A 12,732-nucleotide genomic window follows, 5' to 3' on the forward strand; every position below is an offset into this window, starting at 1 on the left:
ATTTAAATTACAAATTTAAAATTAAGAAAGGGAATTAATAAATTTCAACTTCATTAAAATGTTTCGGTCCGAATCCGTAATTGTGATAAGAAACACGTTTTGGGCAGCGGACTCATTAAAAAGTTATTTTAAAAAAACGGTTAGCTCCGATTGTAATTTGCATTTCTGAAAATATAATTTATTATTCAAAATTGTTGTCTTTTGCTGTTGATGTTGTTGTCTTTTTTTGCACAACTTGAGGGATGGAGGGGGAAGCGACATTCACAGTTATCCATGTACAATAACTAAGCATATAACAATAAGTAGTAAAGTAAACATTTATGTGTTGCATTAAGTTGTTTTGTAAATAATAATTACACAGTATGCGTTTAAATAATAAGAGGTCTTGGCGGTTATCTTAGTTAAACACGTGTCACCATTGAAGTTTCTTTTCATTTTGAGTTTTTTTCTTCTTTTTCTAAAATAGAACATTTTAAAAATAATACAAATAAATTAAGCACATCTAAAGTATGCTATTATCATACATATATATATATATATATATACATAAATACATATATATCTAGCATCATTGAAAAATTACGACACATGAACACTAAAAACACTGGCATTGAATACGGACTATAACTAAATTGATTATATAATAGAGTAGAGGAAGCGAGCGTCTTTTTCTTTTTTTTTGGGCTAAATCAAGTCTTTAAAAAATGTGTGTATGATCTAAAATGGAAGGAAAGATTTTAAAGTGAAATGAAGTCAATGATTTATATATTTCACTGGATGATATATATATATAGAGAGAGGTCCAAAATTGTCATGGAAACAAACATTCGAATAATTCAGATTAAATACCCAAACAATTTGCAAAGTTTTGTTTTCAAAAATTATAGCTACAACTAATTTAAATATGTAAAAATACTCTTCGGATAGTTTGCTTGTATGTGTGTGTGTGTGTGTGTTGCCTTAAGGATGATGATCCTTGCTACCTGAGCGATTTGTTTGAAATGAAGCGCTAGCCTTTAAGCAAACTAATATCTGACAAACGACAAACCCCAAAGATGAACAAAACAAACTAAGAGAAACAAAAATTGCCTAATCCAGTTTGCGTGATGTTTGCGGCTCCTCCTTGCGTTCCTGCTGGTTCGCCGGGCTTTTAATGTCCAGTGTCGGCATCCGCTTGTGGACGGTGAAGCAGACACGGTTGAAGTGTTCACACATCTGATTCACCACGCTGGCGCCATAATGCCAGTGCGTCAGCGTCGTCACAATCAGCAGCATGTAGACCACTGGACGCTCCAGCACCGGCAGCCAGAAGCTGGCCAGAATCGACAACGCAAACATGGGCGTCTGCCAGTGCCAGGCCTCGCAACGTGTCACCGACATTTGGGAGACGATCAATCGGCACTGCAAGTAATGCAAACGTTATTAAATTAGTTTCAAATGCTGGCTATATTATGTATAAATGATTATATATATATAAATGATTCTCACACCACTTAAGATTCATATATAATATATAAATTAAATTTGTATATTAATTTTATTATAATTTGTTTTGTACTTTGTGTTATTTTTTTATCTTGCCTGATATTGGTCGACATTAAAAATACGAATATATAAAAATATTTAATTCATTTTTAACTAAGTAATAAGAATAAGCAATATTTTTTTAATACAATATAAGTAAAATCGCTTTTGCTTATAGCAGTTAAAAATTTCCTTATTCTTTATTGTTAAATTGCTTCTTTTATTGTGTAATATTTTCTAGACAATGATTTCGATTAAATTTTTTGAAACGAACTCAGAAAATTGTTGTTAGTATTTCTAGGAATTTGAGTTAAGTTGAAAAATCTAGTAATTTAATTCAGAGCAATTGTTGCATGACTATTATTTTGAGCAGGTTTCCTCCGGTGATTCAGATAACTTGCCACAAACTGCTCCTAGTCATTTAACGACCTATCCACTTGGAGGCTTGAATTACTTTAATCAGTGGATCACCTTCACGTGGAAAGACGAAGATGCCGCGATCCTTTTTCAAATAGCGATAGGCCCGATGCTGATACCAGCCATAGATTTGATTCTCAGTCATTGGCTGCGCTGTGGCATGCTTGGGCACATATCTCTTGGGCGCATCCCCTTCTGTGGTGGCATCCTCAGCTGCTCCCTTCTTATCGAGCACTTCACGCATACGACGTACATCCTCATCCGTGCAATTAAAATACGGCCAATCGTGTCGGGCATAGAACTTGAGTGTCAGCGGATACTCGGCACTCGACACTGTTATTGGTGAGGATGCAGTTGTTCCCGTTTGCTCATCTTCCAATCCACCATCGACCTCCTGTCTACGGCGTATATCGGCGGCACAACGTCTTCCGCCACAGCAAAATGGTGGCATTATTGAAGAATGTGTTTGGTTTTTGCACTTTTGGAAATGTGTTTTCTACTTTTGAAGTGTCTGTCGAAACGAATAAATCGAATGAGACTTCGAAATGATGGGCAGAAAAATACTTTCATAGCTTTCTTGTCTGTCGATTGCCATGAAATGCAAAGCCTTTGTCGAGTTTATTTGAATTTTGTTTTGAAATTTGCAGGAGTATAAATCAGTGGGTCATGCCGGAATTGGAATCGAAAATGCACGTTAACCGATTGAAAGTCAGAATCGGAATTAGAAACCGAATTCAACATTTATGAAAAACCAAAATAAACGAATTGATATTTCGAGTAGAAGGACTAGTTTCATACTCGTTAAGATGCATCTGCTTAGTACTTATTGCTAGGTCATAAATTTGTAAAATAAAATCAAATATTAATCGAACAGATCGTATCGGAACTTAAAAAAAAATATTGGAAAAAATACCGAATTATTTACATTTTGTATACTCTTCGCACCATAATCAAAATCAGAACCTAAATTCATTTTGGTTTAAATTGTTTAGCTGGCCAAATGAAATATAATTATAACAAAAGAATATTGCGTTGAAAAGCTTTCCGTCTTCAAATTTAGTTTAAAACACAGACCAACGTGTGATTATATATTATCGGCATCGACCTTGCCCCAAGCAAAGCGGATTTCTGAGAACGCTATCTATTTTTTTGGCACATTTCTAATATTAGTATACGACACTTCTTATACACGCGTTATCTGTTAGGCCTGCCGCTTTGAAATATGTTGTTTATTAGCCAAACAATACGCATACATATAATTGCTCTCTTAAGTGACTAATAAAACTTGACACTTCATATCTAGAGTGAGTCATGAGCCGATAGCAAATTGAATTGTACTACAGGAAGGTGGGTAAGGTAAATTGAGATTGTAATGATAATAATGATAATGATAGCTCAATGGCAAATCGAGAATAAATTGCAAGAATTAAATAGAAAAGTTCCCCTGATTTTTTGGCGTTGAGAAACTTACGCTGACATTGGAGAAGATGGTGCCGCTTAACATGAACATGGCGCGCGGATCCCTTTCCATGATGTCATTGGGCGAGAGCAGGGGCCAGGTGAGCAGCAGCACAAAGTATGCCACAAAGGGCCACATCGGCCGTATCGCCTCCGTAAATGATAACAAACGCCCCGTGCGCTGAGCATACGAACTGTAATCATCAAAATAAGTATAATTAGTATGTTGGGTGTGGAGAATATTTTGGAGCGACTTACTTGTAGACATTGATAACAACCAGGGGCAGATTGGCCATGGCACTGATATGCAGCACCGCCTCCATCACATTGCCCAGGGGCAGCGAACCCCAGCTGCCCAGCGGCAATTCAAATTTCCAACTTTCGAAGCCCATCCACCAGGTGACCAAGTACATGGCAGTGCTGCCCCACATGCTGAGATCATAGCCCCAGGGTAAATACAATACGCCCGTATTGTATTTCTCCCAGTGCGATACGAAGAAATTGAAATAGACCGTCATGCAGACATAATACATGCGCATCGGACGCACCGAATACACATTGCTCCGCCCGAAGATGCTGTACAGACACGTGGGTATCAGCATTGCCGTGTACGAGTCCAAACCATGATCGAACAGTTCGCCCAATGGCCCCGATAGCCCAATACGACGCGCCTGCTTCCCATCGATCCCATCCAGGGTATACGCAATGAATATATTAAATGCACAGCTGAGCCAAACCCATTTGGGTATAGGTGTTGTGCCCACCTCACCCGAACTGGCCTTGAAATTCCAATCGTAATAGGAGAGAAACACTAGATTCATCACACTAAACAGGAAGCCAAGGAAGGTCATCAGATTGGGCGCAAACCAGCGCGGGAAGAACTAAAGTGCATTTATCAATTTCAAATTATTTATTATTATTGATTTTCGAACAACAACAACAAAACACTCACCTTAACCAGCCAATTCCAAAATGGATGCATTACATATTGGCTAAGAGGCGAGGTGTCTATCGCACTATACTGCATGTGTGTAAGATAGAGAGAGAGAGAGACACAGAGTAAAAGAGAGAGAACGATTGTTTTGTGTTTTATTTATGAACAACACTTTTTAATATGCACAACAAACGTTTCGCTTACCTTGTAATTGTCAAAGCCATTGATTTGCTCCCTTCTCAGGTATTTGTAGTCCAGCAATTCTCGTACACGTTGCATTTTCATCTTTTCTTCTTTGATGTGGCGTGTTTAACGCACGTGCTTCCTTTATTCTTAGTATATGAAATATAATTTATTACAAGTGTGGAGTGAGGGGGAAAATAACAGTCGACTTCTTGTTGCTCAATTGACAATTGATAGCGGCCTTTACGTTAATTGCCAGTGCTAGTTAATTACTTTTATGTTGTTGTGAGTTGGCCACTTTTGCGAACAACACGTATTAATTGACAACAACTTTGAAGCGTGCACAGTTTGCTGTTATTTTCCAATGCAAAACTAACTTTGCCGGCTGTTTTTTTTCTCGATTCAGCCAAACAGACACACACAACACACGCACACTTACACATGGACACACTCAGCTGGGCTGCAATTGGGGGTTGTTTTGCAACACACATTCACCTTTTTCTGTTTTGCTTTAACGATTGTATCCTTGGGTTGGTTTTTTTTAATACATTAATTTAATTTTAGCTGCATAAAATTCACGAGTTAATTAATGGCTTTTGCGTGTTAAAGCCCAATTAAGTGTCTCGACCAATGTTAACACTTATTTGCAACAGGGCTGCCATCTCGACTGAAATGCGCCACAGCTAACAGTGCTGAAAAACACGAAGGAATTATGTATTGTATCCAATAGTTTGGCGGTTTAATTGAAATTCTTGATGGGCTTTATTATTATTATTGTAGGACGTTTGGAAATTCGTGTTATGTGTATAGTTAACAAATCACATTGCGTACAAAAAAACTTATATACTCGTATAAAGTGTAACAAAATAGAATTCGTAAATAATGCTGGCATTAACCAAGTCGCGTAACAAAGGAGGAATATAACAAAAATTCATTTAAATTATGCTAGCAAATAGCATATATAGTTGATGATTATTTGATGACTCTAGGCAGCTTTCAACTACGTAATTTTGTATTGTATTCGTTTTATTATTTCTTCAAGTTGCGTTTACGTATATTGCCTGGACAGCCGCCAGCGGCCAACAGATGCATTTTCCAGCCACCATCCAAGGGCAGATGCACATCATCATGGCACAGCGGACAACGAGCGGCGCCCGTTTTGAGTTCTGAGAGAATTGAATAAATAAATTGTGCTTTATTATAGGAGAGAGTTATTGGGCATACCACGACAAAAGTCTTCCATTTGATGGAGTTCGTAGAGCTGCTTGTGCACTGACTCCGTGCAGCGGGCGCACATCACATAGCTATCCTTTGCCTCGCATTCCGCTAGAGAAATCAACGCAAATTGTAATAATTCACATGCATATGAATATAAATGAAAGTCTTACTCGTTAAATGATAGTTGAGGGCGGCTACTTCGAGCACCTGGCTGCATTGTGGGCACTTGGTGAGAAACGGGCACGTTTTCCAATAATGCCGATCCAATTGGCTGGCATCCCCGCCAGCACAACACCAGCCACAAAACGGACAATTGCTATCAGAATAAATGGAATTACGAATGGGCAAATGACTGAGTTAAGCGTCTGACATACATTTTGGGCGTTGTCTCCTCCGTTGACTCCGAGTTGGAGGCGGATCCTTTGCGCGAATTTGAGGCGGAGAGCATGGAACGCTTCAGTTGCTCATTGTACTGCTGTTTGCCATTGCAGCTGACGAATCCATTGTCGCCGGCAGTGCCACTTTTGCTGCTGCTGCTGCTCGTTGTGGGCTGTAGAAAATCGGTGCCATTGCTGCAGGAACTGTGTGCGGCGCCATCCGTATATTTGTTGACCTCCAGCAGTTCCTGTTTGCGCTCCAAATCGAGCTTATCGAACTCCGTGAACAACTGACGATAGAGCAGATTGCGGCGCGTAATATCATCATCCGGTGGCAACTGTTTGCGCACCAGACGCGGATTCACCTTGTAGACCAGCACCAAAATGCGTTCGGCCACCTTGCGCACCGGTTCCGCCGGATGATGGATGCCCGAGCAGCCGCAATCGGACAGTGCTCGACACGTCAGCCCACTGTGCTTATCGGTGCTAATGCCCTGCGTGTGCACCAGCTGCTCCAGCATCTGCAGACGACTCATCGCCAGCCGTTGATGGGTGCCGGAGCCGACGCTGCGCGAGAGTGCCGGCGCGACGAGATGCTGTTCTGCGACCTGCGGACAGGCGGCAATGCTGAGTATGGTGTGCTGGGCGAGCGTATGCAGCCGGGCCGATGGATCACCCGATTTGGCCAACAGTTCGGGCAACAGACGATCCACACAACGGGCCACCTCGCTGGGCGACACACGGCCCGGCACATATTCAAGGAACAGGACACGCACCGCCTCCGTCGCCTGACTAAACACCGAGTAGACGGCATCGCGTACAGCACGATGCAGCAGCAAGGCGGCGCTGCGTGCCACCTTATTGGGACTGGCCGCATGCTCATTGCTGGGCAGCTCCGCAAGGCCGTCCTGCTCCTTGAGAAAGTTGCGCAGACGCATGAGGCCATCCTCGCGATCCTGAAATTGACGCGAGTAGAATTGCTCAACCTGAACAGGGAGAGGGAGCGTAAGATAATTAATTTAGATTTCAAGGAGTGAAAGTGGGAGTTGGAGCGCAGCTTACCATCTCACTGCCAAAGACCAGGATGGGCAGCGCTGCCTGGCGACGCTCGCGATCATTGAGACGCGAGCGGCTGCGATTTGGGTCCGCTTCGAGCAGTGCATTGCCCTGGCACTCCCTTAAAAATTCATTAGTATTTGAGCTAATACAGTTTTTGTTTTTGAACGGAACAACGGACAACGTTTACATACGCCGTATATAGAGAGAAATGAAATGAAATATAAAATGTATGCATCAAAAATACAACGACGACGACAAATTAACGGTTAGTGTTTTGGGTTTTAAGAAAAAACAATCGATTATATTTTATGTTGTGTTATCGTGTCATTTATCGCTGTCATATCCATCATGCGGCATCATGCTCAATGTATGTTAGTACTATTCGACGACAACATCGTAGCTACACATTTGATTGCACTTAGAGATGGGCGCGTGTCGTGTCACGAATTCAAAAGGCTTAGCACGAAATGTGTGTATTAAAAATAACTTAGAATTTTAAATACATAAATGAAAATAAAAAACCAAAATCATTTAAACGACTAATTAAATTAAAAACAATTATGTACAATAAAATCCTGTTTACAAAATAAATAAGTAACTATAATTAACACATCATAAAAATAGCGTAAAACTAGTCGCGAAATTTGTCTTATTTTTGTAACTTTAAGTCCAATTTATGAATCAAAAAACACTCTCGATAATGAAAAACTCTATATCAAAATAACTGTGTCAAACAGGTTGCGAAATATTTCGCTGCGGAATTCTGACGACCGCAAAACTAAAATCCACAATGTTAACTCACTGTTGACCTTTGTGGATTCTGTGAACAGCTGTTCGAGACGCTATCGGGATAATGAAATTTGATTTATTCTAAACGACAATTATCTGCGTCATAGTAGTAGTAGTAAATTATCAAAGAAAAAAGTATTTTTAAAAAATTATTTAATGAAAAAGTCTAATTATACAGCCGTAAAAAAAATCAATTAATCTTTAGACTCTCGGCAGACATTTATATTTTTAGGTTCCACAAACAAAATATATTCCAATTCCGTCACAGACATTTTGCTTACTTCTAAGCAGGCCTTAAATTAGAATGCAACAAAATGTATTGAAAAAGAAAAAACTATTAAACGACTAATAAATATAAATATAGAATATAGTAAAGAAAATAATGTTTTGAGTCAACTTTTTCGTGCTTCAATCAGACACGAGCCCATCTCTATTCCACTATGCATATTGACAAAACTTACTGCCTTAGCGTGGGAATCGCTCGCTCCTCGTAATCCTCGTAGGAGTTGCGTGGCGCGCTCTTGTTGCGTCGCCTCAGCGATCCCTGACGACTGGACATGGGCGAACTGTGACGCGATGCCATCGGCAGACGCGGAGATTGTGGCAACTCATCGTGTGACTTGGCATGCAAATGCAGTGCAGCAGTTGAGGCGACAACGCCAGCGACCGCGTCATTGCCAACTGTCTCCATGGGTAACTTGTCCACCGGAGTACGCTTTGGACTGTTGTCGACCGCCTCGGCGAGAGCATGAGCCACATCCTGTAGACTGGGTGCGAGGGGCAGATTAGGTTTGCCACCGGCATAGATCTCACAGCTCTGATCGTTCTGGCTGAGCGGACCCTCCGCCTCGAGCAGCTGCTGCACCTGTAGCTGCTTCAGCACACACGTGCGATACATTTCGATCTGCTCCTTGCGCAAGCGGGCTGCACTGAAATCCTCCTGTTGGACAGCCTGTCGCTTGGCTAGGGCATATCGACCCAGACGCTCGCCCGCCGTTCGCAGTGCCGTCATGCAAAGCTTCAGCTTGCGGGCATACTCAAAGCGTTCCGAGCTCACAGCCAGCAGCTTGCGCTGCTCCAGCTCACGAATGTGCTGCACAATCGACTCCTCGACATACATGGAGAAGAGGAGATCATCACATATGGAGGCGAGTGCCAGTTCACCGGTCGCCGTATCAATTGGCGGTGTAATCTCGCTGCCCGTTGCCAGTTGCTCCTCGCCATTGTTGAGGGCCGCCGGTTCCAGTTCCTCCCCGAGCACATTCACGGCCATCAGTGAAATCTGTTCGCTGCCCTTGCTGTGCTCATTACAATGGGCGCCTATCAGACGCAGCTTGAGATGTGTGCCACGCCGGGGATTCACCGTAACGCTCTGCAGTTCACGGGATTTGTGATTGGTGTTTGCATTATCGGCGAGCGCGACAAAGCCAAGAAAATCAAAGTACTGCGAGGACGGTGTGCTGGGCATGGACTTGGGCGAATAGTGCAGCCAGAGCTCCACTTTCTCGGCTGCAAACGAATGATGAATGAGCTGATATTCATTGGAAAAGAGCGAAACTTACGTATCAGATACTGGTGGGCCAGGAGTTGGATGCGATAGATACGAGCCGGTTGTTGGAAACGCAAGATTATGTCATGTGTGCCCAATCCACTATCCACAGCACTGCGCCAGCCATGCACCGTTGGTCCATGTGTATTTAGCTCGCTGGCCGGGAAGCTGGCGTCTTCATCTGCAAAATTACAAAATAACAAAAATTAACCAGTTGCCGGCTGATTGCAAACAGTGTTGGTAAGCGGTGTGCTCAACACATAAACAAAAATCAAGTGCGGCATCAGATGTTCAATGAAGCAGTAACAAAAACAAAACAGAGACGAATTAGAATTAGAGAAATAACGATTACGTGGCCGCTCTCTCTCTCTCTCTCTCCCTTTGTATATTAAATAGGCTACCGACGCAAAACAAGTTTAGTCGAAATTTGTAACTGTAGCGCAACGAAGCACGGTTAAATTCTAATTATTTGTTGAATTAGTCACATAGCACATAGCTTGCTAAAGATGCCGCAAGATAAGAGCTCAACAGCTTCACCGCCATCGGCCTGGCTGCAAATCCAGAGCATATTGAACAGCATAAATCATATACTGATCTTTTTGGTAGCCGCATTCTTCTTTGTGCTCGCTCGTAGCTTGGACTTTCAGGATACGGCGATGCATATGTTTATGACGGGCATTGGTGTAAGTAACGAATAACTCAATTCATATCTGTGTGTCAGTGTATGTTTGTATATGCACGTAATTGTATGCATGTATGTGCGTAGGTACAAATGTACACTTTGCAAATAACTCTCATTGATATATGTACACAAAATTATTCGAATATTAATGAATAAGCAAACAATTCACGTAAATAATGAAGTCTGTCATTCATTAAATTTTCTAATTATGATTATAATTATTGTTGCTAGTTCAAATTTGAAGTTTAACAAAGTTAAAAGCCAGTTAAAAAATAATAACCACATCATCGTTATCATATCTCATTGTGAAATAACGAATAAACTGTGATAATTAAATATGTCACCATTTAAAATCAATATATAAATATTGATTCAAATTAAACTTTCCATTTCTGCTAGCTGAAATTTTAAGTTTCCTAGACTTCCATTTAAGCACTCGTTAAAGCTGATTAAGAAAGACCACATCATCGTTATCATATCGCAATGTTAAATAACGAATTTGTTGTTATCTTTGATGTGAAAATTATAATGCAATAATGTACCTAAATACACAAATTATTGATTCAAATTACACTTTTCGTTTGTGCTTCAATTTCAATTTCCCAGAGTTCCATTTAAGCACTCTTTAAAACTATTTGAAAAACAAATTAAAGAAAACCACATCATCGCACTGTTAACTTGTTATCGTTGCTGTGCTGACCTTAATCTATTAAAAAAAAAACCTTTAAAAACTGCTAACACAAATTACTAGTAGAGTTCAAATAAAGACCGTTGTCATCGTTATCATATCACGCTGTTAAATATGGAATTTGTTGTTATCATTGCTGACCTTTACACCTATATTTTATTTTTTGTTGCTTTTTTTGATTTACAGTATCATGTGCTAATTGCCCAGGCATTGATGTCGCACTACAAACTGAATCCGTTGACACGTTGGATATCGCACAAGAACAAATCCCGTTACCATGGCGTGCTGCAGTTGGTCGGCGGCTCGATGGTGTTGCTGGGTGCCTTGGGCAAGTTCTCGCAGAAGGACGTACACCTGGACACCTGGCATGGGAGATTTGGTGCGTGTGCGCATAAATTATACGCTTCACTGGGCAATGTCATAACAATAATAATTTGTTTTGACTTGCAGGTGTGGCTGCTGCTTTTGGCTGTGCTGCTAGCGTTGTTGGTGGCTTGGTGAACTTTTTCCAACCCAACTTGGTGGTGAAGGTGATGCCGCCCTCGGAGCTGCGCTATCGTCACAATTTCTATGGGATCCTCACCTTTACGCTGGGCATGAGCGCCATTTTTCTAGGCTACAGTTCGAGATTTTTTACCCGCTTTGTGGATAATGAATTCATTCCAGCCATGATGTTGACCACCGTATTGGTCTACTTGCTGACCATTATTGGACCCGTCACTTCGCTGCTAACAAAACTCAAATACAGACGACAAAAACGCAATTCCACGTAAAAAAAGTAGGGTATCGTTTCAAAAATGGTGGAGGTTTAGAGGCTACAATAGACTGTCACCGAGTAGGGGTACAATAAAAAAAATGCAGAAGAAACTTTGTAAAGCGGAACGAAAAAGTAATTTAAACCGTAAATTTGCTGCGCTTGGCTGGATGCCAAAATAAATACTCGTTGTCTGAATATTTAATTGGATATTTGTGCAGACGCCAGAGTTATAAAAAGCATCAATCTGTCCTTAGAATAATGATGAATGCTGCAGAGATTTTGAGGTAATGATAAACATTCAGGTAGAAAGACAATTTTTATGATTATCTTCTTAAGGTAAATATAATGCAGGAAAACCATTGACTAGATTTATGTAATATTAATGTATATAGTGAAGTGATTAAATTAATTGCCATGCATTTACAGTCGGTCGCAACTCAAGTTTACTTTGTGTGTACAAATGTTGTTTAATTTAGCGTCGCACTGGGCGTATGCGTATTCTTATCGATTTCTCAAGTGCACATCAAATAGCGCGCGTTGCTCGGCGCTCAACTAAACACCAGCGATAACGGTAACTAAAAAACAAAATTAAGACAAAAAGAAAAATTCAAATAAATATCGTTAAACAAAAACGAAAGAAGTAAAGTAATAAATGGTCGTCTGTCTGCGTCTGGTTTGGCTGCGTTTGTTTACCTGATGCAAATACCACATTAAATGGTATTTTCTTGGCCATTGCGAGGAGGCACACTACCACACAACTTAACGAGTACACAACAATTATATTTCTTGTTGCCGTTGGCAGCCTCAAATGCTTGATGCACAAACTAAAAAACTAACCCGATTTAATAAGCGGCCCACGCCGTAAACGCGTTTGCACAGTTGCAGCGATTGCATTCAATTGTTATCGATATCGAGTAACAGCTGCTTGATAAACGGTGCTGGGCAACATCCCCCCAAACGATTATCGAGCGAGCTGAATGAACTGGACTACTTGTTCGCTGTTCAATCGAACAAGTCGACGATATCGAGAAACAGCTGTTTTAAATTTGGTGTTGGGCAACACCCCACAAACGATTATTGAGCGAACTGAATGAGCT

At 40.9% G+C, this 12,732-nt stretch overlaps 4 protein-coding genes across 7 annotated transcripts; 1 reads left to right on the forward strand and 3 right to left on the reverse strand.

The window, feature by feature from the left end:
* Positions 1–538: 538 nt before the first annotated feature.
* LOC6566617 (ethanolaminephosphotransferase 1) lies at positions 539–5,023 on the reverse strand. Of its 3 annotated transcripts, none has more exons than XM_032739479.2 (6): positions 4,790–4,901; positions 4,538–4,665; positions 4,352–4,420; positions 3,658–4,280; positions 3,413–3,593; positions 539–1,401 (listed from the first exon to the last, which is right to left on the reverse strand). In XM_032739479.2, the coding sequence occupies exons 2-6, from the start codon at positions 4,616–4,618 to the stop codon at positions 1,090–1,092; spliced, it is 1,266 nt and encodes a 421-aa protein (XP_032595370.1). In that variant the 5' UTR covers positions 4,619–4,665; positions 4,790–4,901; the 3' UTR covers positions 539–1,089. The 3 variants fall into 3 exon arrangements, with proteins under 3 accessions (XP_032595370.1, XP_032595369.1, XP_001992844.2); XM_032739478.2 differs by lacking the exon at positions 4,790–4,901 and adding an exon at positions 4,956–5,023 and having other exon boundaries at positions 921–1,401; XM_001992808.3 differs by lacking the exon at positions 4,790–4,901 and adding an exon at positions 4,956–4,982 and having other exon boundaries at positions 921–1,401; positions 4,538–4,658.
* On the reverse strand, positions 1,723–2,528 carry LOC116805715. Its single transcript, XM_032739481.1, has one exon. It carries the CDS (start codon positions 2,390–2,392, stop codon positions 1,946–1,948), a length of 447 nt encoding a protein of 148 aa, XP_032595372.1. The 5' UTR covers positions 2,393–2,528; the 3' UTR covers positions 1,723–1,945.
* A 231-nt stretch (positions 5,024–5,254) lies between the features above and the next one.
* On the reverse strand, positions 5,255–12,508 carry LOC6566618 (centrosomal protein of 104 kDa). 2 transcript variants are annotated; one of them, XM_032739349.2, is made up of 8 exons: positions 12,329–12,508; positions 9,522–9,689; positions 8,421–9,468; positions 7,174–7,312; positions 6,109–7,097; positions 5,905–6,050; positions 5,741–5,842; positions 5,255–5,682 (listed from the first exon to the last, which is right to left on the reverse strand). In XM_032739349.2, exons 1-8 carry the CDS (start codon positions 12,366–12,368, stop codon positions 5,546–5,548), a joined length of 2,769 nt encoding a protein of 922 aa, XP_032595240.1. In that variant the 5' UTR covers positions 12,369–12,508; the 3' UTR covers positions 5,255–5,545. The 2 variants fall into 2 exon arrangements, with proteins under 2 accessions (XP_032595240.1, XP_001992845.1); XM_001992809.3 differs by having other exon boundaries at positions 7,174–7,288; positions 12,329–12,507.
* On the forward strand, positions 9,950–11,832 carry LOC6566619 (transmembrane reductase CYB561D2). The gene is made up of 3 exons (XM_001992810.2): positions 9,950–10,191; positions 11,065–11,257; positions 11,329–11,832. Exons 1-3 carry the CDS (start codon positions 10,015–10,017, stop codon positions 11,649–11,651), a joined length of 693 nt encoding a protein of 230 aa, XP_001992846.1. The 5' UTR covers positions 9,950–10,014; the 3' UTR covers positions 11,652–11,832.
* Positions 12,509–12,732: the final 224 nt, after the last annotated feature.

The sequence above is a fragment of the Drosophila grimshawi genome, unplaced genomic scaffold (genome assembly GCF_018153295.1).
Source record: "Drosophila grimshawi isolate 15287-2541.00 unplaced genomic scaffold, ASM1815329v1 contig_1377, whole genome shotgun sequence".
Taxonomy (NCBI): domain Eukaryota; kingdom Metazoa; phylum Arthropoda; class Insecta; order Diptera; family Drosophilidae; genus Drosophila; species Drosophila grimshawi.